The sequence below is a fragment of the Ostrinia furnacalis genome, unplaced genomic scaffold, assembly GCF_004193835.3.
Source record: "Ostrinia furnacalis isolate ACB-3 unplaced genomic scaffold, ASM419383v2 OfSCF0434, whole genome shotgun sequence".
In the NCBI taxonomy this organism is placed as follows: Eukaryota; Metazoa; Arthropoda; class Insecta; order Lepidoptera; family Crambidae; genus Ostrinia; species Ostrinia furnacalis.
Window position 1 is genome coordinate 54,208 of NW_021130673.1, and position 23,102 is coordinate 77,309.

The window sequence follows — 23,102 nt, forward strand, 5'->3', positions numbered from 1 at the left end:
TTCATCTATACCAGGGGTGGCCAACTTGATTTGACATAAGATCTACTGTTTACTAACGAAACCCTGGGTGATCTACCACTTACATACTTCTTGAAATCTTAAATGAAACAGCATAGTTTAGTACACAATCATGTACCTAGTATTTTTTGCCTTGCTACGATCGACTGGACTAATACTCGCGATCGACCGGTTGGCCACCCCTGATCTAAACCTTCCATCCATCTAAGCCATGACACTTATTGTCACTATCACACATAAAAAGGACACACAATATTATACAATATACAAATAAGTACAATGTCTTGACTCCGCAAATGTTAATTTTAAGCATAGTTTAATAAATGGTTCTTTTTAAAACCAATTTCTAAAAAATAGAATTCTAAATAATATAGGTATTTCACGGAGCAAAACTTCACAATATATTGGTCATACGCACGTCTTTGTCTAACAAATGAAGTGCGAGCGAGACGCGTATAGACAGATTATAAAACTCTCAACTTTCAACAAGACACGGTCAATAATGGACGTTATTCGAACGACTTAAGATCTATGTTTCTTTGCGCATTATATAGTTACATTTTTGGTCTGTGTGGTGTGCACGCGGTGACGTCACTGCGGTTCCTTTTTGATTTTTAAGTCGAGAACCACATCTGGGCCAACTGTGGACAAACAAACAATTATTTTATTTATGTTCAAACCACGCTATAGTCTGGTCTGTAAGCACGTAGAATTTTGTCCAATGACCCCAAGCTGCCCATCCTTATCGCTCGCGCGTAATTATGTTGCTATCGCGCTCGCACACTCACTGCGGGCGCCCGTCGCACAGTCGCGACAGCAATATAATTAGGCGCGAGCGATAAGGATGGGTAGCTAGGGGTCATTGAACAAAATTCTACGTGCTCACAGACCGGGCTTTAATTCAGCTTGGTAATCCGTCGGGCTATGTCAGCGACCTTAGTTCGTTTACGGATCTCCTCATTTCCGATTTGATCTCATAAAGAAACACCGAGCATAACCCTCTCCATAGCACGCTGTGCAACTTTGAGCTTCTGTATAAGGCCTATGGCGAGAGGCCACGTTTCCGAACCATAAGTCATCACTGATAACACACATTGGTTATAGAATTTCGTCTTCAGGCACTGAGGCAGGGCACATAGTACGCAGAACCGACGGCTGATGGGACAGCAAGGTTCTGAAGTGGAGGCCACGTACTGCAAAACGCAGCGTAGGACGTCCACCCACAAGGTGGACCGACGACCTCATAAAGGTAGCAGGAAGGCGCTGGATGCAGGCCGCTACCAACCGGGCGATGTGGAAGTCATTGGGGGAGGCCTATGTTCAGCAGTGGACGTCCTGTGGCTGAAATAGTGATGATGATAAAAAGATAACTTACCCTCGTATTCCACATAAGTGATCCGTCTAGGCGCCGACTGCTTCCTCCCATGACTTTTCCGTCTACCCTCCTTAACCGACAAGTTCAAAACCTCCGTGGTGTCAACCGAGCAGTTCAAACCTTCGAAGACCACAGACTTGACGTTCGAATTATGAAAAGTGACGTTCGACTGCAATTTCGAATTCGAATTTTGTATTTTGAAATTCAACGGCGCATTGGAATTTGAATTTTTTTCTTTGTCGTCTGTCAAAAAAACAGTTTTGGCGAAAATCTTTTTTTTATCATTTTTGTTGAAGATGTGGTTGACGCTTTTTTGGACAAGTTTGTCTATTCGACACTCGAATATGTTTTTGTCTATTTCTATGTCGCAGGCGGGAGTGAGAGGGCACGATGCTGTGTCTTTCTCTTCTTTGGGCTTGCGCTGAGATTCTGTTGTTTCGACGTCGATTTCTGGCACTTTGGAGTTGTCTAGGCGGTCGGTGAGGACCTGGAAAGATAAGAGTGTAGTCGTTAATAAGTTTAATTCACTTTTAATCTAGAATCTTCATGAAATGTTACGATTACGAAATACTTCTAGAAGCCATGGTCTCACAGACAAAGAAAGAGAGAGAGCTTGAATCTGCACCCACGCCTCGTCGCGAGATACCTGGAGGGAAAGACTTAATCTAGTCTCTGAAGGATTAAATATATGATAATGTTACTGTATACCTGTATCAAATGATCCCTCAGCCTTCTACATCTCGCTCTATCTTCAACGCTCTGCCACGCGAAACTCGCGCGTGAATCGCACATCACTCGCGCGTTGTATTACAAGCGAGAAGACTCTTATTCCTTTGATAAATCTAGAAAACACTTAGGTTATTCTAGTTTAGACTAATGCTACAACTTACCTGTATCAAATGATCCCTCAGTCGTTTACACCGCGCTCTATTTTCATCTTTCTGCCGCGCAGGTGACGCGCTTGAATCGCACGTCACCCATGCGTTGTAGCAACAACTAGAAGACACTTAAACTATTTAAACTATGGCAAAATAATTACCCAATGAGCTCTTTAACACCTGGATTAAGTGGTCCCTCTCTGCCTCTGCATCGTGAAAGTAGCGCGTGAATCGCACGTCACTCGCGCGTTGTATTAAAAGCTAGAAGACACTTATGATAAATGATGTTACACTATTACCTGTATCAGATGATCCCTCAGCCGTTTACACTGCGTTTTCACTTTCGTCTTTCTGCCGCGCGAGAATCGCGCTTGAGTCACATGAGAATCGCGCGTGAGTCGCACGTTACTCGCGCGTTGTATTGAGAGCTAGAAGACACTATGCTACTATGTACCTGTATCAAATGATCCTGGAGGCTAGAATACGCTAATTCTATTGTGTTTACCTAGATTAAATGGTCCCTCAGCCGTTTAAACCTTACTCGCGCGTTGTATTGAGAGCTAGAAGACACTTAAGCAGAAATCACACTATACTTTACCTGTATCAAATGATCCCTCAGCCGTTTACACCGCGCCCTAGCTTCGTCCCTCTGTCGCGCGAGCGTCGCGCGTTCGGCCAGCGCGTCGTCGCGACACGCGCGCACCGCACGAAGCGCGCGCGTTGTATTGCGAGCTAGAAGACACTTATGCTACTGTGTACCTGAATCAAATGATCTCTCAGTCGTTTAAACCTTGCCCTCATCTCGTCTCTGTCGCGCGAGAATCGCGCGTGAATCGCATGTTACTCGTTGTGGCATTATCTAAAAGACACTTGCCCTATTATGTAGCATTGTATTAAAAGACACTCTCTCTGACTCTGACCTGTACCAAATGATCCCTCAGCCGTTTACACCGCGCCCTAGCTTCGTCTCTCTGCCGCGCGCAAGTCGCACGTGAGTCGCACGTCACTCGTGCGTTGTATTAAACGTTAGCTACAAGACACTATTGTATAGGTACCTTTATTCTTTTTCTTACCTGAATCAGGTGGTCCCTTAGCCGTTTACACCGCGCCCTAGCTTCGTCCCTCTGTCGCGCAAGCGTGCGTTCGGCCAGCGCGTCGTCGCGACACGCGCGCACCGCACGAAGCTCGCGCGTAGTATTAAGAGCTAGGAGACACTTATGCTACTGTGTACCTGTATCAAATAATCCTAAAGGCTAGAATACGCTAATTCTATTGTGTAGACCTGTATCAAATGATATCTCAGCTGTTTACACCTCGCTCTCGCCTCGTCTCAGTCGCGCGTGAATCGCACGTCACTCGCGCGTTGTGTATCTAGAAGACATTAATATGCTACTATGTGCACCTGTATCAGATAGTCTCAACCGTCAACACTTCGTCCTATAGCTGGGTGAAAAACGCGCGAGACTCGCGCGTATCAGTCACGTCACAACTAAAAAGATTTGTGCTATTGTATACCTGTATCAGGTGGTCCCTCAGCCGTTTAAACCTTACCCTCGTCTCGTCTCTGTCGTGCGAGAATCGCACGTGAGTCGTACGACAAACGCGCGTGAGTCGCACGTAACTCACACTTAGTATTAAGAGCTAGAAGTCACTTATTGTATACCTTTATCCTTTTTCTTACCTGTATCAAATGATCCCTCAGTCGTTTACACCTCGCCCTAGCTTCGTCCCTCTGCCGCGCTAGAGTCGCGCGTTCGACCAGCGCGTCATCGCGACACGCGCGCACCGCACGAAGCTCGCGCGTCAACCGCCGCAGTTGCTCCATGCTGCGGCGGCGGGAGTTTTGGGAGGCTAACTGCAATTACGAAAGAAAAAAACATTTATTGCAATGAACATCACACAAATGGATAAAGAACAAAAAAAGTCTCATAATGTCCCACGTTTTCAGTGTACCCCATGCCGAGTGAAATTACAACATAATTATGCGAAGTAGCCCTTGCCAATCGGCCAATCTGGAAATCATTAGAGAGAGACCTATACCACAGAATAATAATAAGTACTACGTACAGAAATTTTACTTCGCGAAGATATTTAAAAAAATGTATGCTCAATGTCCTTAACAATATGGTGTAATTTAGCCTGTCTCAAGAGTCAAGCACCATTTTGTTGACAAACGTCAGTGATCGGCACTGCGCCGAAGCTGTAGGGCTGACTTCGGTAAAATAATGTGACGTGAGGTGCCAAACTGCGGAAAATGGCATGATTTAGCATGAATTATCATGTATAATAATAATATTTACTACTTATTTACCTCTCAGTGTCTTGAGGCAACTTAAAAAAGTACATTCTGTGTTTTTATTATTATTTAGGCAGTTAAATACTGCACAGTATTTAGTACACCATTGTCTTTATTTTCTTCCATCATACACAAGAATACGCGTGCGTGAGTCAATGTTCGCTCGTATGTGAGGCCTTGTTGAATAGTATCCTGTAGGTGGGCCATCGTGCGTGTTTTGTTTTCGATGTAAACTCGCGGAGATGAACACTAATGAACAGGCCTGGTACTACGTACAGAAGGTTTACTTCGCGAAGGTATTTAAAAAAATGTATGCTCAATGTCATTAACAATATGGTGTAATTTAGCTTGTCTCAAGAGTCAAGCACCATTTTGTTGACAAACGTCAGTGATCGGTACTGCGCCGAAGCCATAGGGCTGACTTCGGTAAAATGATGTGTGACGTGATGTGCCAAACTGCAGAAAATGGCGGAGGAAATACATGATTAAGCATGAATTATCATAAATAATATTAGCCACTTATTTACCTCTCAGTGTCTTCAGGCAACTTAAAAAAGTACATTCTCTGTTTTTATTATTATTTAGGCAGTTAAATACTGCACAGTATTTAGTACACCATTTACTTTATTTTTTTCCATCATACACAAGAATACGCGTGCTTGAGGCTCGCTCGTATCGAATAGAAATCCTGTAGGCGTGCTTGTTTTGTTTTCGATGTTTTAAACTCGCGGAGATGAACAGGCCTGATAAACTTACAACTCGTCAAATATTTTGCTCTTAAGGAGCCTCATAATAATTTTACCCTACCAGCGCTTCGAGACCAACAGTTGGCAAGTGCTGAGAAGAAGCGCCGCAACAAACTCCGTCACCACTGTCTGCCGGTTGATATAAATATCCTGTGGCCGACAAGTATTTTCTGCATAAAACAAACATCCATCCTGACAAACTTTCCCGTTATCTTATTGAACATAGACATCACACGTAGCGAGGTAGCCGACCAAACCTCAGGCGTCTTATTACGAACCACAGACGACTCGGCTTACCGATACTTAACGTCTCATGTTACTGCGTTAAAACCTTTACCCCAGGCAAGTATCGTCCTATCCTGCATTCAGTCCATCATAAATGGCAATGCCAGATTTTGTATGGAAGGTAGCGTCTTTTTTTTTCGCGCGGCCATCGACCAAACCTTATTTTTTAAACCTTAAATATTGCGCTGATCCTGCTCCACATTGATGTCTGGAGCCTTTAATGGATGGTACTGTTTGTTTACACATACATTTCTTACAAAACTTGCGCGCAAAAAGTAAATCTAGTATGTAAAATCATCAAACTTCTAACGCTCGTAACTCAGTTCAGACTGAGTTTAGAGGTATACATGTCATAGTAAGTTTGGTTTATTACGCTATTTTGTAATCAAAAAACAAAGTTTGGTCGATGGACGCGCGAAACAAAAAGACGCCACCTTCATACAAAATCTGGCACTGCCATTTCGAACTCCTATTCTTCTGATCAATTTCGTTGCGGGTCCAATGACAGAACTTTCCCTCGGGACAAACTTGACCTTCACTGGTTGGGTTGAGCGGTCAAGCTGTAGATCCTGGCTGCACAGGAGTTGCAGCGGTGGGAACGAGAGGTGGGAATAGTCCCATGTCCATCATAAAACGTTTTTAAGCCTAGGCGCAGACCACCAACTTTTAGTTGGCCGATAGTTGGACCCGATTCTAATTTGTATGAGGAATCGGCCGATACCAAATCGGTGTAATGTGCGCACTTTCATACATCTCCATATTGATCATCAGCCCGACCCAACTATCGGATAAATACCGCGAACGTTTGATCTCGCTCCAGGTCTTGCCGATTTTCTTCGCCTCGTCTGCTACAGTGCGCCGCCAAGTTTGCTTGGGGCGACCACGTTGTTTGTTGTTGTTGCTTGTTGTCACGAAAATAAAGAGTTCAATGTAATTAATCACATACCCGATTCTTGATCCTCCGTCTCAGTCCCTTCAGGAAGGCCAGGTCCTCATCACACAGGCGGAGTGACTGCACTCGCTCCGAGTACTTAGTGGTGGGAAGGCCAGCTACCTCCTCCACTGTCATGCCAATGCCTCTTGCTGGAACATTAGAATTTTTGTTATAGTTTTAACCCTTTTTAAGGCAGTGGGAATATATTTCCCACATTGTCTTAACCCTTTATGAAGTGGGAATCTAATTCCCACCTTATCTTAACCCTTTATAAGGCAGTGGGAATATATTTCCCACCTTATTTTTAACTTTGCGTATATCGCGCGTGCCTGAACGAGGCATTATTCTTTTATTTGTCTGACGTGCTAATGTATGGAATCGGTTTCATCATACATTTAATATGCGACATCAGAAGTAATCAAGATAAATATAAATCTGGCTTTAGGTAAGATGATGGTAGCTAGCCAGGCGGACTTAGAACAAGCCCATAAAAAATTGCCCCAACTAGGAATCAAACCGATCTGATACAGATTATCCAATTATCTGCACAACATAATTTATCCTTTTGTAAGAAACTTCTTCAAAGTATACAACTTTTAAAAAAGATGGCTAAGTGACTCAGGGATTCTTTTTAGGTCTTATAAAAAATACAAATATCATAAAACTCATTTATTTTTGTTTTTAAAAAGCACTTTTACAAGTCACAGTATTAACCCTACCACTGCTTCGGGACAATAAATGGGCCAGTGCTGAGAAGAAGCAGTGCAAGAAACTCAGTCACTATTGTCAGCCATAGCTCAAGACATACATAGTATTTAGCTTGATGCTTGTTTGTACAAATCACCATTAGAAGAGAACAGCAAATAATCTTGACATTTGTTAAGCAGAAAAAGTATGACACATACACTATAACAATACATACATTGTGTGCATAAATATTTATGTTTGTTTGTATTGGTCTGAGAGTTTTCTATGTATAATATTAATGCATATGGCCTGATAAATTCTGTCCCTAACACTATAGTATGATATTTACCCTTGGACGATTACCCCATTTTATAGTAACATACAAAAAAAAAATAAGTATGTTTAAATAAGTAAATGAATTTATAACTTCAAAAGGCTATGATAAGCACAGTTTAATATTAATGAAGTTACTAATGACGTCTAATTTTTGGAGCCAAATATTGATGTTAAGGAAAAACAAAGATTAATGTTAAAAAACCATTTAGCAATATTTATTTAGATAATTTCTACAGCAAATACTCTAATTTCTTAATAGCTACTAGCGAATTAATGACTTGTGAACATTTAAGAGTTGGACAGAAGTTTTTTTGATTATTTTTTCTTAATAAAACGAACAAACTTCTTTTGAAACTTTACATTGTACAACAAAGTATCAATGACTCACAAATTACATAAACATAATAAAAACTCGAATGTATTTAGTAATAATTCACAAGACATCAAAACCGTAAACATTAATCGAACGAATAATTACTTCACATACGAAATCTACGTCATATTACAAAATACCTGTTGCATTGCATCGCTTCTAGGAAATTCAGAGTCAAATTTCAAACTTTTAAAACACACCCAGGCTACGTACCGTCCAGTACTTCTTGATCCAAATGATAGGAAGATGCGTTCTTCGCATTATCGTCCATTCTTCATATTTGAAAACTTATAAAATAATTGATTTAAAAAGAAATTCCTCTTGAATTCTTATCACAAACACGATAGGTTAGATTTGCAACTGTCAATGTCAGTCAGTTTTCTGTCAAAATGTACATGGTTCTACGTTTCTCTTCACACATTTATTTATTGGTCAATAAACGGTTTTATTACATTAGTTCTTCCGCTTCATTTCATAAATCAATACTTTAAGCGAAAAACCGATTTATAATTTAATTTTTGCTTGAATGAATGGTTTTGTAATAATTGATCAATGATACGAAAGGTTAATTTAACCGAAATGCAATCATGCAAACAAAATCATGAATGAATAAAGCTGTATGTCATCTGTATTTCATTGATTAGTTTCTCATACGCTTCCGCTTTAAAAAAGTCATTTTTGACGATCAGTAAAAACGCGATTTTTTGTTTTCGTCGGTGTTTTCTTGTTTCACGACATCTTACGAAATTAATTGGGTAAGTTTATTGTAATTTTAAGCACTAAATTAGTCGAAGTATTTAAATAAATCATGTAATGTTCGACAAATTGCTATATGCCGGTATAATGCCGGTTTTAAAGTGACAAAGAGGTGACCACATGTGAATTCGAAGAAATCTTATGAAAAAGCCCAAGTCTCAGCTCGTTTTGCTGTCTAGCAATGCTTAAAGTGTAGTTTGCATCTGCAGCGATAATCAAGGAGATAGTTTGTTCAAGTTGAGCTTATTTTTGTAGAGTGTTACTATTCTTTAAGTAAGGACCTACTCCCAACGGTTTATCTAGTCTTGCAAGCATTTTTTCTTTTGCAAGTAAACTACAAGCTTCTATTTAATATTCTGTAGAAAAAACGGTCCATTCAAACTAAATAACAGTCCAATTATTTATGCATTGTGTCATGTAACATTTATTTAATTGTTACTTTTATTTTAAACATTTAAAAATACAAATTAATAGCATGCTTATGCGAATTTAACTAATCTGTCTTTTACCTAAAATGTATTTATTTCATATAGACAAGAATGTTTAACAAATAAAGATTTATTCAAATAATTAAATAAATTTGTATAAGCAAATATGACAAAGGGTGTGGCCTTAACTACCTAAATAATTATTGAAAAATATTCCTAAAAAGCTTTCCCTCAGTTTTGGTCATATTTCTTTGCTTGAAGTAACAAAAGGCAACTAATTTTGCATGTTGTATGTTTCTAATAGGAGCTATTTTATAGCCTGAAGGGCTCTTTAAAAAAATCTACTTACCATAAGTCAAGTAATAATTATCAACTAAATTAAATTTTAACATAAATACTATTCACTATTCACTCTGCTTTTCAAATATATTTCAATGTCTACTCTGTATAACCAACAGGACCCTACTTTTTATTCGATTCACAGCTATAGTTTAACATTTGTAGTATTTAGTACCTTCCAAATAAAATTTTAAAAATCTAGTACCTCAATTGCTTTTACGAAATTATCATGAATTATTTCTCCAGTTACGCATGGCATTCAAGAATAAATAAATAAATTTGTTCCAATACTTTGTTAAAACACTATAACCTGTAATTTCATTTTGTTGACAGCACAATGACGTCACGGGGTAGGTCCAACAACAATAATGAGTGGGACCTCATGAGGGATGAATACAACAATTCCTCGTACGACCCCCAGTATCCCGATGACAACGTCAGGTGAGATTTTAAAAATATTAATGTAAATGCTCTAGTCCATGGTATACACTAGTCTAGCGCATTTCTATGTAATGTAACATTTTTACTAATGGTACAGTACAGGTAAAATGTACGACGTTTGGTTCGTAAAGGGTGACTGACTCTTTAACTTTCAAAGAATGGCTCGTAATTTTAAGTAAATGGTTTGGTCCCTAATTTTTCAGTAACCCCTATTAAAATTATACTCCTGTTATTTGTTACCATAGGGGTTACTTAAAAATTAGGAATTGATGGTGAAAACGGGCATGAGTCTCTTGTCTCGGTAGCTGGGCCCCGATTACGCTAATTTTTAACGTCTCCAACCGAAGAAGCGCGTCTGTATTGGAGACGTTAAAAATTAGCGTAATCGGGGCACTGGTCTCTCTCACGACGCGAACCGTCTCCTATAAATTCTCAATGTTTTCGTCCACAGTGGCGGAGTCCAACTCGACCATTGTAGACTGTACATCCGCAACATTCCAAACGCCCTGAACGAAGACGGGATCCGAACAGCCTTTTCCAAGTACGGGAACTTGCATGAGGTCTACGTCAGCAAGGATCCGGCCAAGAAATATGCTTTGGTCCGATACGAGACACCGGGGTGAGTCACCTTCATCATAAAACTCATTTTATTTTTGCAAGTAGGCTGCTTCTCCTCCTATGTTCTTCTGATTAATTTATTTGCGGGTCCAATGGCAGTTTAAATTTCCCCCGGGACAAACTTGACCTTCATTGGTTGGGTTTTTATGGCGGTCAAGCTGTAGATCCTGGCTACACAAGAGTTGCAGTGGTGGGAACGAGAGGTGGGAAAAGTAGGTTGCTTTGGGATAGTAAATAGGTCAGTGCTGAGAAGAAGCAGCGCAAGAAACTCAGTCACTATTCATATCATCATCATATCAGCCATACTGACGGGATCCGCACAGCGTTCTCCCGCCGAAGAAATATGCTTTGGTTCGCTATGAGAAGCTTGGGTGAGTCGTCATCATCATCATTTCAGCCACAGGACGTCCACTGCTGAACATAGGCCTCCCCCAATGACTTCCATACTGATGAGATCCGTACAGCCTTCTCTAAGTACGGCAACCTTCAAAAGAAGTATGCTTTGGTCCTCTATGAGACACCGGGGTGAGTCACCATCATCATAAAACTCTTTTTTTTTTAAAGTAGGCTGCTTCTGCACTAAAAATGGGTCAGTGCTGAGAAGAAGCAGCGCAAGGAACTATTCACCATTCATATCATCTGGGGGAGGCAATGATTTAAATAAATAAATAAATAAATAAACCTTTATTGTCACCATAACAAAAAAAATACAACTTTAACACAGCTTAACAATTAAAAATAAGGTGACAAGGGCATCCGGCTCAGCGTAAGCTGTACGGCACTAGGTCCATGCAGCATAGCATTTCCATACTGACTGGTTGGTGGTAGCAACTGACAGATCCATATTCGCCAGTGCTGCCGATTAGAAACCCTCATTAGCCTGAATATTGCTATCACATCCTCCGGGTGCAGAGAGAGGGTCACCGTAAGTGATTGTTATCATCATCATATCAGCCATAGGACGTCCACTGCTGAACATAGGCCTCCCCCAATGATTTCCATACTGACTGGTTGGTGGTAGCAACTAACAGGACCTTACTCGCCAGTGCTGTCATTTGAAAATTCTCATTAGCCTGAATATTAGGACAAATGAAGGCGGTGGAATTCTTCTATCACATCCTCCGGGTGTAAAGGATAGATGGAAGGGATGAGCTGATTAAGGGCATCGTAAGTAATTATTATCATCATCATATCAGCCATAGGACGTCCACTGCTGAACATAGGCCTCCCACAATGACTTCCATACTGATGAGATCGGCGCAGCGTTCTCCCGGCCAAGAAATATGCTTTGGTCCGCTACGAGAAGCCGGGGTGAGTGAGTCGTCATCATCATGATTTCAGCCACGCAGGACGTCCACTGCTGAAAATAGGCCTCCCCCAATGACTTCAATACTGATGAGATCCGTAAGCCTTCTCTAAGTACAGCAACCTTCAAAAGAAGTATGCTTTGGTCCTCTATGAGACACCGGGGTGAGTCATCATCATCATAAAACTCTTTTTTTTTTAAAGTAGGCTGCTTCTGGACAAAAAATGGGTCAGTGCTAAGAAGAAGCAGCGCAAGGAACTATTCACCATTCATATCATCTGGGGGAGGCAATGATTTCCATACTGACTGGTTGGTGGTAGCAACTGACAGATCCATATTCGCCAGTGCTGCCGATTAGAAACCCTCATTAGCCTGAATATTGCTATCACATCCTCCGGGTGCAGAGGGTCATCGTAAGTGATTGTTATCATCATCATATCAGCCACAGGACGTCTACTGCTGAACATAGGCCTCCCCCAATGATTTCCATACTGACTGGTTGGTGGTGGTAGCAACTGACAGGACCATACTCGCCAGTGCTGTCATTTGAAAATTCTCATTAGCCTGAATATTAGGATAAATGAAGGCGGTGGAATTCTGCTATCACATCATCCAAGTGCAGAGGGTAGATGGAAGAGATGAGCTGATTAAGTTAAGGGCATCGTAAGTGATTGTTATCATCATCATATCAGCCATAGGACGTCCACTGCTGAACATAGGCCTCCCCCAATGACTTCCATACTGATGAGATCCGCACAGCGTTCTCTCGGCCAAGAAATATGCTTTGGTCCGCTACGAGACACCGGGGTTAGTCACCATCATCATCACTTCAGCCACAGGATGTCCACTGCTGGACATAGGCCTCCGGCCTCCCCCAATGACTTCGCCCTGTCCGTAACAGAGCTATTAAATCGACCGGGTCGTATTATCTTTCTCACCTCATTATATCAGCCATAGTACGTCCACTGCTGAACATAGGCCTCCCGCAATGACTTCCATACGGATGAGATCCATGCAGCCTTCTATAAGTACGGCAATTCTCGAAGTGTACGTCAGCAAGGAACTTGCCAAGAAATATGATTTGGTCTGCTATGAGACATAGTCATTCATCGTCATCATTATTTCAGCCACAGGACGTCCACTGCTGAACATAGGCCTACCCCAATGATTTCCATAATGCCCGGTTGGTAGCGGCCTGCATCTAGCGCCTTCCTGCTACCTTTATGAGGTCGTCGCTCCACCTTGAGGGTGGACTCCCACGCTCCGCATTCTGGTACTAGGTCTTCACTCCAGAACCTTGTTGCAGAATGGTTGTGACGTATTAAACTGGCGATTGTTTCTTCTATATTCATAAGTTTGATGACTCTTTTATAATGCGAACAGCTAGGGACTGGAATTCGTTGCCTGCTGCTGTCTTTCCCGAAGACTGTAATCCGGGCGTTTTCAAAGCGAGAGAAGGCACTTACAGGGCAGATATGTACCATCCTAGACTGCATCCAACTGCGATTGTGGTCAAATATCTGCCTTGTTATGCATAAAAAAAAGTTTATATAAGTTTCATTGATTGCGCTCACCACCAGATCATCACTGGCGAGTGATTCCTCCTATTTGTCTTTGGAAAATTCCCAAAGGATTTGGATGATTATAAAATTGTGTATTGTTACAGGGAAGCAAAATTAGCAATGACGAAACTCAACAACACTGATCCGCTTAGACTCAACATAACTATAGCTCATAAGGTAATTTTGAAACTAAAAGCTCGTATTAGATTGTACCTATCACCCGTTATCCTAGGTGAGCGATAGGACGCGACAAGAAGCGACGTTATGCGACGTAATGCGACGCTATGCGACGTTGTGCAACGTAATGCGACTAAAGGACGGACTTATCAACCCGGAAAGGGATCGTAACCGTATCAACTCAAGGCGGTTAGTATTATTTTTATGAAATTCCATACTGCAACGCACACTTATCCGCACCGTAACGTAAACTCGTCTCGAAATTGACAGCTCGCGAAAGGCGATGACAGCTCGCGAAAGGCGATACGGTGTTGATCCCTTTCCGAGTTGATAAGTCTGCTATGAGATTTAATTCTTCACGCCTACTACGCACATTTAAAACCACTACTTGACATTTTTGTGTCGCGTCCCGTTACGTCGCTCATATTGTACACCCGCACCAGAAAACAGTTGTAAAAATAGATAGATACCTACTTAGTTCCATTTCCATATAAAACATCCGCAAGTAGTAAATCTTAGGGCTATATTTCACCGGGACACCATGGCGGCGCAACCAGTCGCCGGCTACCAACAAAATGTATACAGCTCTATAGAGAGTTACTCACCTGGTGTCCGTTTGGTTGCGCAAAGCTGCATACATTTTGTTGGTAGCGGCAACTGGTTGCGCCGCCATGGTGTCCCGGTGAAATATAGATCTTACAGTACATTATTTATCTCTTCAAACTCAGCTAGCCTCGTATTTTTGCAACTTTGCCTCTTTTTGATTATTTTATTATCTTAAATAGATAGGATTGGCGCACACTGGGCGACAGTCGCTGCGACTAGACGCCTATTCTTGTCGATTTCATATTATACAGGGTGTTCCAAAAAGTAGTGTCAAGTCGAAGCCCAGAGGAACTAGCTTTCCGCCCGGGGTTTTCCGGGAAATTATTCCAATTTTTCTCGCCGTAAAAACCATCCTTGGACTTCAACGAACATTTAAAATAGAATTGGTAAAATTGGTCCAGGCGTTGTTGTTGAGATGCGCTTACCAACACATTTTGAGATTCATTTTTATAATAAAAGTCTAGTCGCCGCGACTGTCGCGCAGTGTGTACTGTCGCTAAGTATTGCAATAATAATGCAAAGCTAATAAAAAATAGATGCTATTAAAAATGTGCCTTCGATTGTAAAAAGCTTGTGCAAGGCCAATTTAACTCGGCCGGTTTTTATTCACCTTACACCCTTTTGCAACAGTCCCCTCTTCATCCTGTACAGTCAGCGTCAAATAGTTCGCGACACCCAAAGTGGCCAAAAAGTTCGCAACACGTCTTTGTTACAATTGGAATAAGGTTGTGTTGTCAACTTTTTGGCCACTTTGGGTGTCACGAACTATTTGACACTGTCTGTACTTATACCTTTTCACTCCCCTCCTTGTAACGTCAGACATGTCAGTCAGTCTGACCACTGTCTGCCGTTATGACCTATTTATTTTGCTCCATAACGCAGCTGACGGGCACGTTCAAAAGTATACCTACTGCAGGTAAGTGCATTGCTTAATATTCTTCTATCTCTGTAGGTATACCTACTAAACGAGCTGGTCAGAATAAAAGAAAAAATAAATAAATAACAGTGATAAAAGGCACTTTACAGTTAACAACGCTCTAGTCAGCTCGAGATGAGGCTTGCAAATCTTGCAATCGTCTATAGTCTGGTCCGTGAGCACGTAGAATTTTGTCCAATGACCCCTAGCTACCCATCCTTATCGCTCGCGCGTAATTATATTGCTGTCGCGACTGTGCGACTGGCACCCGCAGTGAGTGTGCGAGCGCGATAGCAACATAATTACGCGCGAGCGATAAGGATGGGTAGCTAGGGGTCATTGGACAAAATTCTACGTGCTCACGGACCGGGCTTTAACTAAAAGGAGTTGTTGATAAGTGTCACAAACTTAGTGATCAACATATCAGTTCAGGATGGCCTGTGTAGTAGCACCTACCTACTTCTTACGTAGAAATCTTTTTTATAGCCCGTAGACAAAGTAATATTCTGACATTATTTATTTGCGATCGCTTCACTCAGCGAGCGATTAGCGAAACTAAATCACAGACAAAAATAGTTGCAAGACGACCATTGTCTCAAATAATACTTTTTCTAGTACAAGTTATTGTGCAGTAGATTTTTATCTTATAGCTGTAAATATTCTACATAGATACATCACGCTTTCATCATCATCATCATCACAAGAACAATGCCAATAGTCTTGGAATTGAGCATGTTTTCCCGCTTTTTTTATCCCGCCACAGATAAAATTAACGAAAATATCTTTTTCCGATATTCATGAAATGACCCTCCAAGTAGCTCTTACGAGTAGAAGTATTCGTTAAAGTTTCAAAAAATAACTGCGATAAGTTAGTCAGACAGATAGGATTTGAACTTTTAATTAACTCCCTGGACTTCCATGTTATATTCGATTTTAAATTTTTCAAACTTGTACAGAACCCTAAAAATGTTTTCGTGGCACACCCCGCATTAAAAAACAATTTCAATGTTGCGTAGAACAAAAACTCCAACTCAAGAGACAACTTCGGAAACGGACCGAGGCGAAACAACCGGGACGATAACGCGAGCGCCAGCAGCAGAGAAAGGAGTTTCAGGTATTTATAACAAATTAATTAACAAATTACGCTGATTCACCTCATTTTTATGTTTTTTTAAGTGTTTCAATTCAAAAATAATAATTCAATAGGCAAAATTACAATAACACAGGTTGTTTAACATCGCACAATCCCTTAAAAAAAAAAGAAATCAATCGACCAATCACAGCACGCTTTTGTCGTGGCTGCAGCCCAAACCGCCCAATTACAGCGTTGTTGTTTCAATAGGACGCTCTCATTGGCTGCGTCGTATTTTCTGCAAGTTTGCACATTGTAGTGGGAGAACTAACATGGTCGCTTTTTTGTGTTCTTCAAACTTTTTGCTAATCCAAAAGTTTTTTGACTGAAAAATTTATAATTTTTCTGTAAAATCAGTTTCGAATATTTAGTTTTCGATAGTATTTTATTGTAAATTCGCCATCATGCAATCGGATGGCGGTGACGCGCTCATAATGAGCAAGTATTTGTCTTCACTGAAAGACCGCAAGTAAGTTGAAACTTTGTTTAAAATTAACTTTAGGAGTCGTTTTGCGTGTGTGTCGGTTCTCTTCTATTATCTTTTTGATTTAAACAAAGGGTTTCAGTCCAAATTCAGTTTCTTTGTGCCGGCCGGTAGGTAGGTTACCTACTTTACGATAACGTTTGAAATACCAGGAAGCCGGTAATATTTATAAAAAGTTACTTCGTTAGCAAATAATACGTTCTTTCTCGTGTTTTGTGTATAAAAACCCGCTGCAGACAGACTTTAGCGTTCTTATTATCGTAACAATTTTTTTTGTTGTGAGTGAGGGTAGGTACTTTTCTCGATTCTTCCAAGTTTGTGTTTGAGTGTTATCATTAATTCTTCTAGCCGTGATGTGTTTATACTGAAGGTATTCTTTGTTTCATAAGAAAATAGGTACTATTATTTCATCTGTTATCTCTTAAATATAATTTCTCGATGTGTTTTTAATGAAGCAAACAGGTCATTGAGCTTACGTTATTTCAGCGTAATTTCATGACACGTAACAATACGTCGTCATACTTCCATTATTATTAGATCATTAATCGTTTCTGACTTTCTGAGGAAATATAATAATAATGCAGCATCCCGCAGTGTGTAAAGTTATTATTTTCAAAGTTGACCGAGTTTCTGCCACCACTTCTCAGCACCAGTCCAATAAAATTTTGTCTCAAAGTAGTGGTAGGGCAAGCTATATTTGGGATGTGTATTAGTGCCCTGAAAATGGCTTATACATACTATATTTCTTGCAACTCATGAAGCAGAGTGAGCTTTACTTGTGTGTGTATGTGTACATGCACATAACGATAGTGTAGTCTGCAAAACTTTTGAAAAACAAACATTAGCCAGCCACCACATGTAAAGCTCACTCGCCTTCATTAATTGCAATTTGATTTTGACTTTCTACGTCTGAGTCTGACACCCAGGTTGTAACGTCAATCGGACACCCCGTTATCCTTATTTATTCAGTAAACTGTATGATAATTTATATTTATTGTTGTTGCTTTTTATAGGAGACATGACGATATGATCAACGGTGAAGATATGGACGAGACTGCAATGCCTACGCTTGATGATGATTTGGTAAGTTCTTTTGGATAAAAAAAACATACCGACTGAATTGAGACCCTCCTCCTTTTGTTAAAGTTGGTTAAAAATATCCAAGTGAAGAGATTTTTCCTTCTTTTATGGGACAGGAGACGGATCACCTGATGGTAAATTATTACCGTCGCTCACCGTAGTCCTGGGGGAAAGAATGATCATAAATTTTTTTTTTATAAATTGGAAGATATTTCTTAACGTAAAAGATTCATAAGTACTTGATGAAATGACACTACAATAATAATTTGTCTTAAAATGACTAATAATACTTTGGTTACCTGTATAATTTACTGGAAATTAACTTATTTTTTTTTATATTTTTAATCATTTAGAGTTTAGACAAATCATTTATTGGGGACCGGCAAATCATACCCAGTTTTTGGCCCAGCGGGGGGACAAGTCAGATTTTTAGGTCAGATTGTTTGACTTAGCTCCTTCAAAGCGATTTCCATGGCGGGATGGGGGCAGCTGCCCTCCCCTGTTTCCCCCTGGGTACACCCATGTACTTATCATCACATTTCGGTCGGCCGTTTGGTATAGTGGTTCGAAACGGACTACTATTCCGGAGGTAGCGGGTTCGATTCCCGCACAGTACAAACATTTGTGTGCATGAACATATTTGTTTGTATTGGACTGGGTGTTTTCTATGTATAATAAGTATGTATTTACAAAAAAAAGTATTTAAGTATATTCATATCCGTTGTCTAGTACCCATAGTACAAGCTTTGCTTAGTTTGGGACTAGAAACGCAGTGTAAAATGTCTTAAGGATATTTATTTATTTTATTTGTCCCCAGGACCCGGAGACGAAGATGAAGGGCATCCAGCTGGAGCTCCAACGGCTAAAAGTTCAGGAGCAGTCGATGATGCTGCAGCAGCAGCTGTTGCAGCTGGAAGCTGCCCGGAAGAAGAATGTGGGTGTAAGTATTCACTAAAGCCTGGTCCGTGGGCACTTAGAATTTTGACCAATGACCCCAAGCTACCCATCCTTATCGCTCGCGCGTAATTATATTGCTGTCGCGACTGTGCGACGGGCGCCCGCAGTGAGTGTGCGAGCGCGACAGCAACATAATTACGCGCGAGCGATAAGGATGGCTAGCTTGGAGTCATTGGACAAATTCTACGTGCTCAAGGACCACGCTTTAGCTCTTGCCTGCCGATTCTCCAGAAAGTTCATGTAAATTAATTTCATCATTTCATTTCATTTATCTATACTAATATTATAAATGCGAAAGTAACTCTGTCTGTCTGTCTCTTTCACGCCTAAACTACTGAACCGATTCTGATTAAATTTGGCATAGAGATAGTTTGAGTCCTGAACTCCCGAGAAAGGACATATGATAGTTTTTATCCCGGTTTTTGTAACAGGGACGCAGGCGATAAAGTTTTTCTGTGGCAGACAAAATTTCACACGGGTGAAGCTGCGGGTCGAAAGCTAACTGTAAAAAATCTTCACAAACTACTTCATTTTTATGTAATAGTAGATCTAGTTAGGATCGTAAGTATATTATTTTAGTAATATAACCTCCAAGCCAGCCAAGACAAGAAATGGTGGCAGGGCCGGATCGTGAATTTGTGGGGCCCTGGGCTGAAGCTACTTGGGGGCCTATCTTAGTACTCAACTAATAGCCATGCCAAAAAACTGTTTCTATAATGATATATTATTCTTATACATACAGTGTGAGTTACGATAAAGTGCACATATGAAAATAGGTGAAACTAGACCTATTTTTTTTTATCGAAAAAAAGAGGTCAAAAATTTTTCGAGATTTTTTTTATTTTTTTTTTCTGCCTATTACTTACGTTAGGTAACGTAAGGGCCCCGGGGATACAAGGGGCCCCCAGATCCCGCTAAAAAGTAGGCAATAATTTGAAAAAAATAAATAAAAAGTCTGTAAAGTCGGTTTACGGACGATATTTTTACGTGACAACGTCATAAGAAAAAATTGATTAAAAATTGCATAGGTACTAAATTTTTGAGATATTTTTTAAAATTTTTTCTTCCAATTACTTCTTGTACACAACACTTCGCCGCTAAAGCGCCGCGCGAGCTGCCCGCTTGTTTCGAGAACGGGTCTGCGTTGCCCGCCCCGCTCCAGCGCCGCCGCCGCTCCCGCCCCGCTGCCCGCTAAGTTCGAGGCTGAGGCCTAAGATGCGCGCCGCGATAAGCGGTTATCACGCCATTTTATCGATTTTGCCCATACATTTTGACGTCGATAAAAGTTATCACGGCGCGCATCTTAGGCCTACTGGGGGCCCCTTGTAACCCCGGGGCCCTGGGCTCAGTGTTGCCAACTTAGCTACTTTATAGCTAGATTTAGCAACTTTTTGATGTCAGGCAGCTACAATTTTTTTTTACTTGTAGCTAAATTTTTTAGCTACTTTTTCTAGCAACTATTGATTATGATAAATTTTTACAAAGTATTTGTAACTCGCTATAGCATGTCTTTCACTTCCGCATTCAAATGCTGAGGTAGAAAGATTGTTCTCCCAAATGAATTAATAAAAAATAAACAGAGGAATAGAATGAGTTTAATAACTCTGAATTCTATTTTATGCATAAAAGATTCGCTCAGGAAAAGCGGCCAGTGCTGTCACAATTACGTTTTTCCTAAAGCCGTACCTAGTTGACAAAATGGGATATTAGATAATTATAATATTCGGTAGATAATCAAAATATTGTCTTCTTTTATTTGTTAATTAAGTAGTCACAGTATTAAAGTTAAGTTTATTAAAGTTTATAGCTGATTTATTAACTGCAGTGTTTATTTCTTTAGTATTTTATTTACTTCTGAATTCAGCTACTTCTAGCTACTTTTTAGGGAGAAAAAAATACTCAATCTAGCTACTTTCTGTTAAATTCCTAGCTACGAGCCTTTGGTAGCTGTTGGCAACACTGCCTGGGCTGCAGCCCAATCAGCCCATAGGTAGATCCGGCCCTGAATGGTGGTGCTCCTGTTGTGGAAACTAAATGACCTGATGATGATGACGATGATGATGATGATGATATTGTTTCAGGTAACTCAATCCATCGCGTCCAACCGGTGCATACTTCCAGACGGCAGAATCGTGGTCCGCAATGTTAACGACAGGTGAGTTATTAATTTTTATAACATTCAACATGTAAAATTCGATTTATTAACATAAACGTAGTGTAGTGTGTGTAGACTACTATAGAGCCCCAGACTACAGATTTTTATCGGCCGATAGTTGGTCGGTTTCGAATTTGTATGAGGAGTCGGCCGATACCAAATCAGTGTAATGTGCTTACTTTCATACTGACTGATTAACAGTCCAATTGGGTATTTGACACCTTACTTGACTTACTCGACTTATGGTCCTATGTCCCCTAGATGGGGCAGAGGGCGTCCACAACAGTCCTCCATCTCGTTCGGTCTTGAGCTTCTCGCTTGATCTCGCTCCAGGTTTTGCCGATCTTCTTCGCCTCGTCCGCTACAGTGCGCCGCCAAGTTTGCCTGGGTCGACCACGTTTGCGTTTTCCTTGGGGATTCCAATCCAGACCCTCCCTAGGGATGTGATCGATCCTTTCGGAGAGTGGTATTTGACACCACTCCCCAATAATTCTAAAGCACAACTTTTTTAAAAGGGCACTTAATTCTGGTCTTAAAAACTAAATTTATTTGAAATGACCTGTAAATTAAGATTTTTGGTTGCAACCAATTGAAAAAAGTAGTGTGACGTCACTGGCTAGTATTGCCATACAAAATCTATGGGAGTCTCGTTTTGATAGTTTTAAAAAGTACGTCAATTGATTGGTAAATACCCTATTAAACTTTCGGCCGACGAGTTTGTAGTCTGTGGAGACCCTAGAACAGGGGTTCCCAAAGTGGTGGGCGCGCCCCCCAGGGCCTCCCCTTTAGGCGGTTATCACACTGATTTTCATAAAAAAAATCAGCGCGCGGACGCGTTGTCAGTGTGAAGTACCGCGCGTGTTTTCTATACAAACTGAGGTATTTGCATACAATGATCAAATCTGTCGCTCCGCAGCGGAGCGCGGCACAGTGTGATAACCGCCTTAAAGTGTACCCATCTATGTAGGTAAGTATCAAAAAACTTGTGACCGCTGAGAGAATAAATTCCAGCACTGACCTGTATACAGGGTGGAAACGATAAGTGATCTCACTCGATTATTTCCTAACTATACATGATATCAAAAAACTAGTTACTGATCCTGAAAGTGCTTCATGAGCTCTATCAAACGGTACCAATAATTAGAATAAACTGGATCTATCCTAATACTCAATGTTTCCGGAGACAGCCTGTCCAGTGTGTAGTGCATTCCAGACTGTTCGATACGGCGGATTATTATTATGGTCGAAAGGGGAGCGTCTCAAATAAGTTAGGGAGCCCCTGCTCTAGAACTAAGTACATATTTTCCAGTTAGTTTATTATTGTCATAGTTATTTACTTACTTTACATTATTGTAGATATCACATGATTCATTACTTTATTTCTTTTGTTAGCTTGCGATCCGAAAAACACGTCACTTGGTAAGTTTGTTTGTTCAGAAAGCACCGTTAATATAAATTGGTGTTGTGTTGTTTTTGCAACATTCTTTTGCTTGTTATGAATCGACTTCATTTCCCCATCACGGCTAGTGTTGCTATGATACGTCTATCGATAGTTGCCGCAAATCAACAATGTTTTTTAATCAACCAACTCTCAGTCGGCGTTTCGATAACTCTTTTATAATGCGAACAGCTAGGAACTGGAATTCGCTGCCTGCTGCTGTCTCCCGAACGTTATAATCCGGGCCTTTTCAAGGCGAGAGTGAATAGGCACTTACAGGGCAGATTTGTACCATCCTAGACTGCATCTCACTTAACATCAGGTGCGATTGCAGTCAAATACCTGCCTTGTTCTGCATAAAAATACTATAATTTTGCCAATAACACCAGGTTTTGAGGTCAACTATCGATAGCACAACTTTCAGCAGTCATACAGCATTATCTATCACTGACTAAGCAATAAAATAAGCAACTAAGCAATAAACTGCTTGCTTTCTTTCTCATAATCAAATTGACATTGTTGTGCCCAGCTGTAATCCAAGATCAGACTTGACGCTGGATAATGTTATATTATTATAATGTTCTCTGTAGCTGTGCCTTATTATTAATGCATACATGCATACTTAATGCACTTATAGTTATAAGTTATAAATAGTTTTCTTTAATTAACTGTCTGTAATACGTCTCTTTTCCACCTACTTTTTAAATCTTTTATACCAAGGCAAGCAAAGAGCGAAAAAAGAAAAAAACAGAATCGGTAACGGCAAAACGGAGTTGGCA

General features: G+C 40.6%; 2 protein-coding genes across 5 annotated transcripts in view; one reads left to right on the forward strand and one right to left on the reverse strand.

The window, feature by feature from the left end:
- Positions 1-126: 126 nt before the first annotated feature.
- On the reverse strand, positions 127-8,307 carry LOC114364731 (uncharacterized). Its single transcript, XM_028321010.1, has 5 exons — positions 8,142-8,307; positions 6,545-6,681; positions 3,953-4,126; positions 1,394-1,880; positions 127-659 (listed from the first exon to the last, which is right to left on the reverse strand). Exons 1-5 carry the CDS (start codon positions 8,197-8,199, stop codon positions 610-612), a joined length of 906 nt encoding a protein of 301 aa, XP_028176811.1. The 5' UTR covers positions 8,200-8,307; the 3' UTR covers positions 127-609.
- Positions 8,308-8,587: 280 nt separating this feature from the next.
- LOC114364710 (uncharacterized) overlaps positions 8,588-23,102 on the forward strand; it is a 93,915-nt gene continuing 79,400 nt past the window's right edge. For 3 of the 4 annotated variants that reach the window (XM_028320991.1, XM_028320998.1, XM_028320972.1), the window contains exons 1-8: positions 8,588-8,683; positions 9,785-9,892; positions 10,344-10,511; positions 13,483-13,555; positions 16,094-16,191; positions 17,707-17,776; positions 18,591-18,713; positions 20,812-20,885. In XM_028320991.1, coding sequence (XP_028176792.1) covers positions 9,789-9,892; positions 10,344-10,511; positions 13,483-13,555; positions 16,094-16,191; positions 17,707-17,776; positions 18,591-18,713; positions 20,812-20,885 — 710 coding nt within the window. In that variant the 5' untranslated portion in view covers positions 8,588-8,683; positions 9,785-9,788. Of the gene's footprint in view, positions 8,684-9,784; positions 9,893-10,343; positions 10,512-13,482; positions 13,556-16,093; positions 16,192-16,453; positions 16,679-17,706; positions 17,777-18,590; positions 18,714-20,811; positions 20,886-23,102 lie in introns of those variants that run through there. The other variant, XM_028320983.1, reaches the window with a different exon arrangement.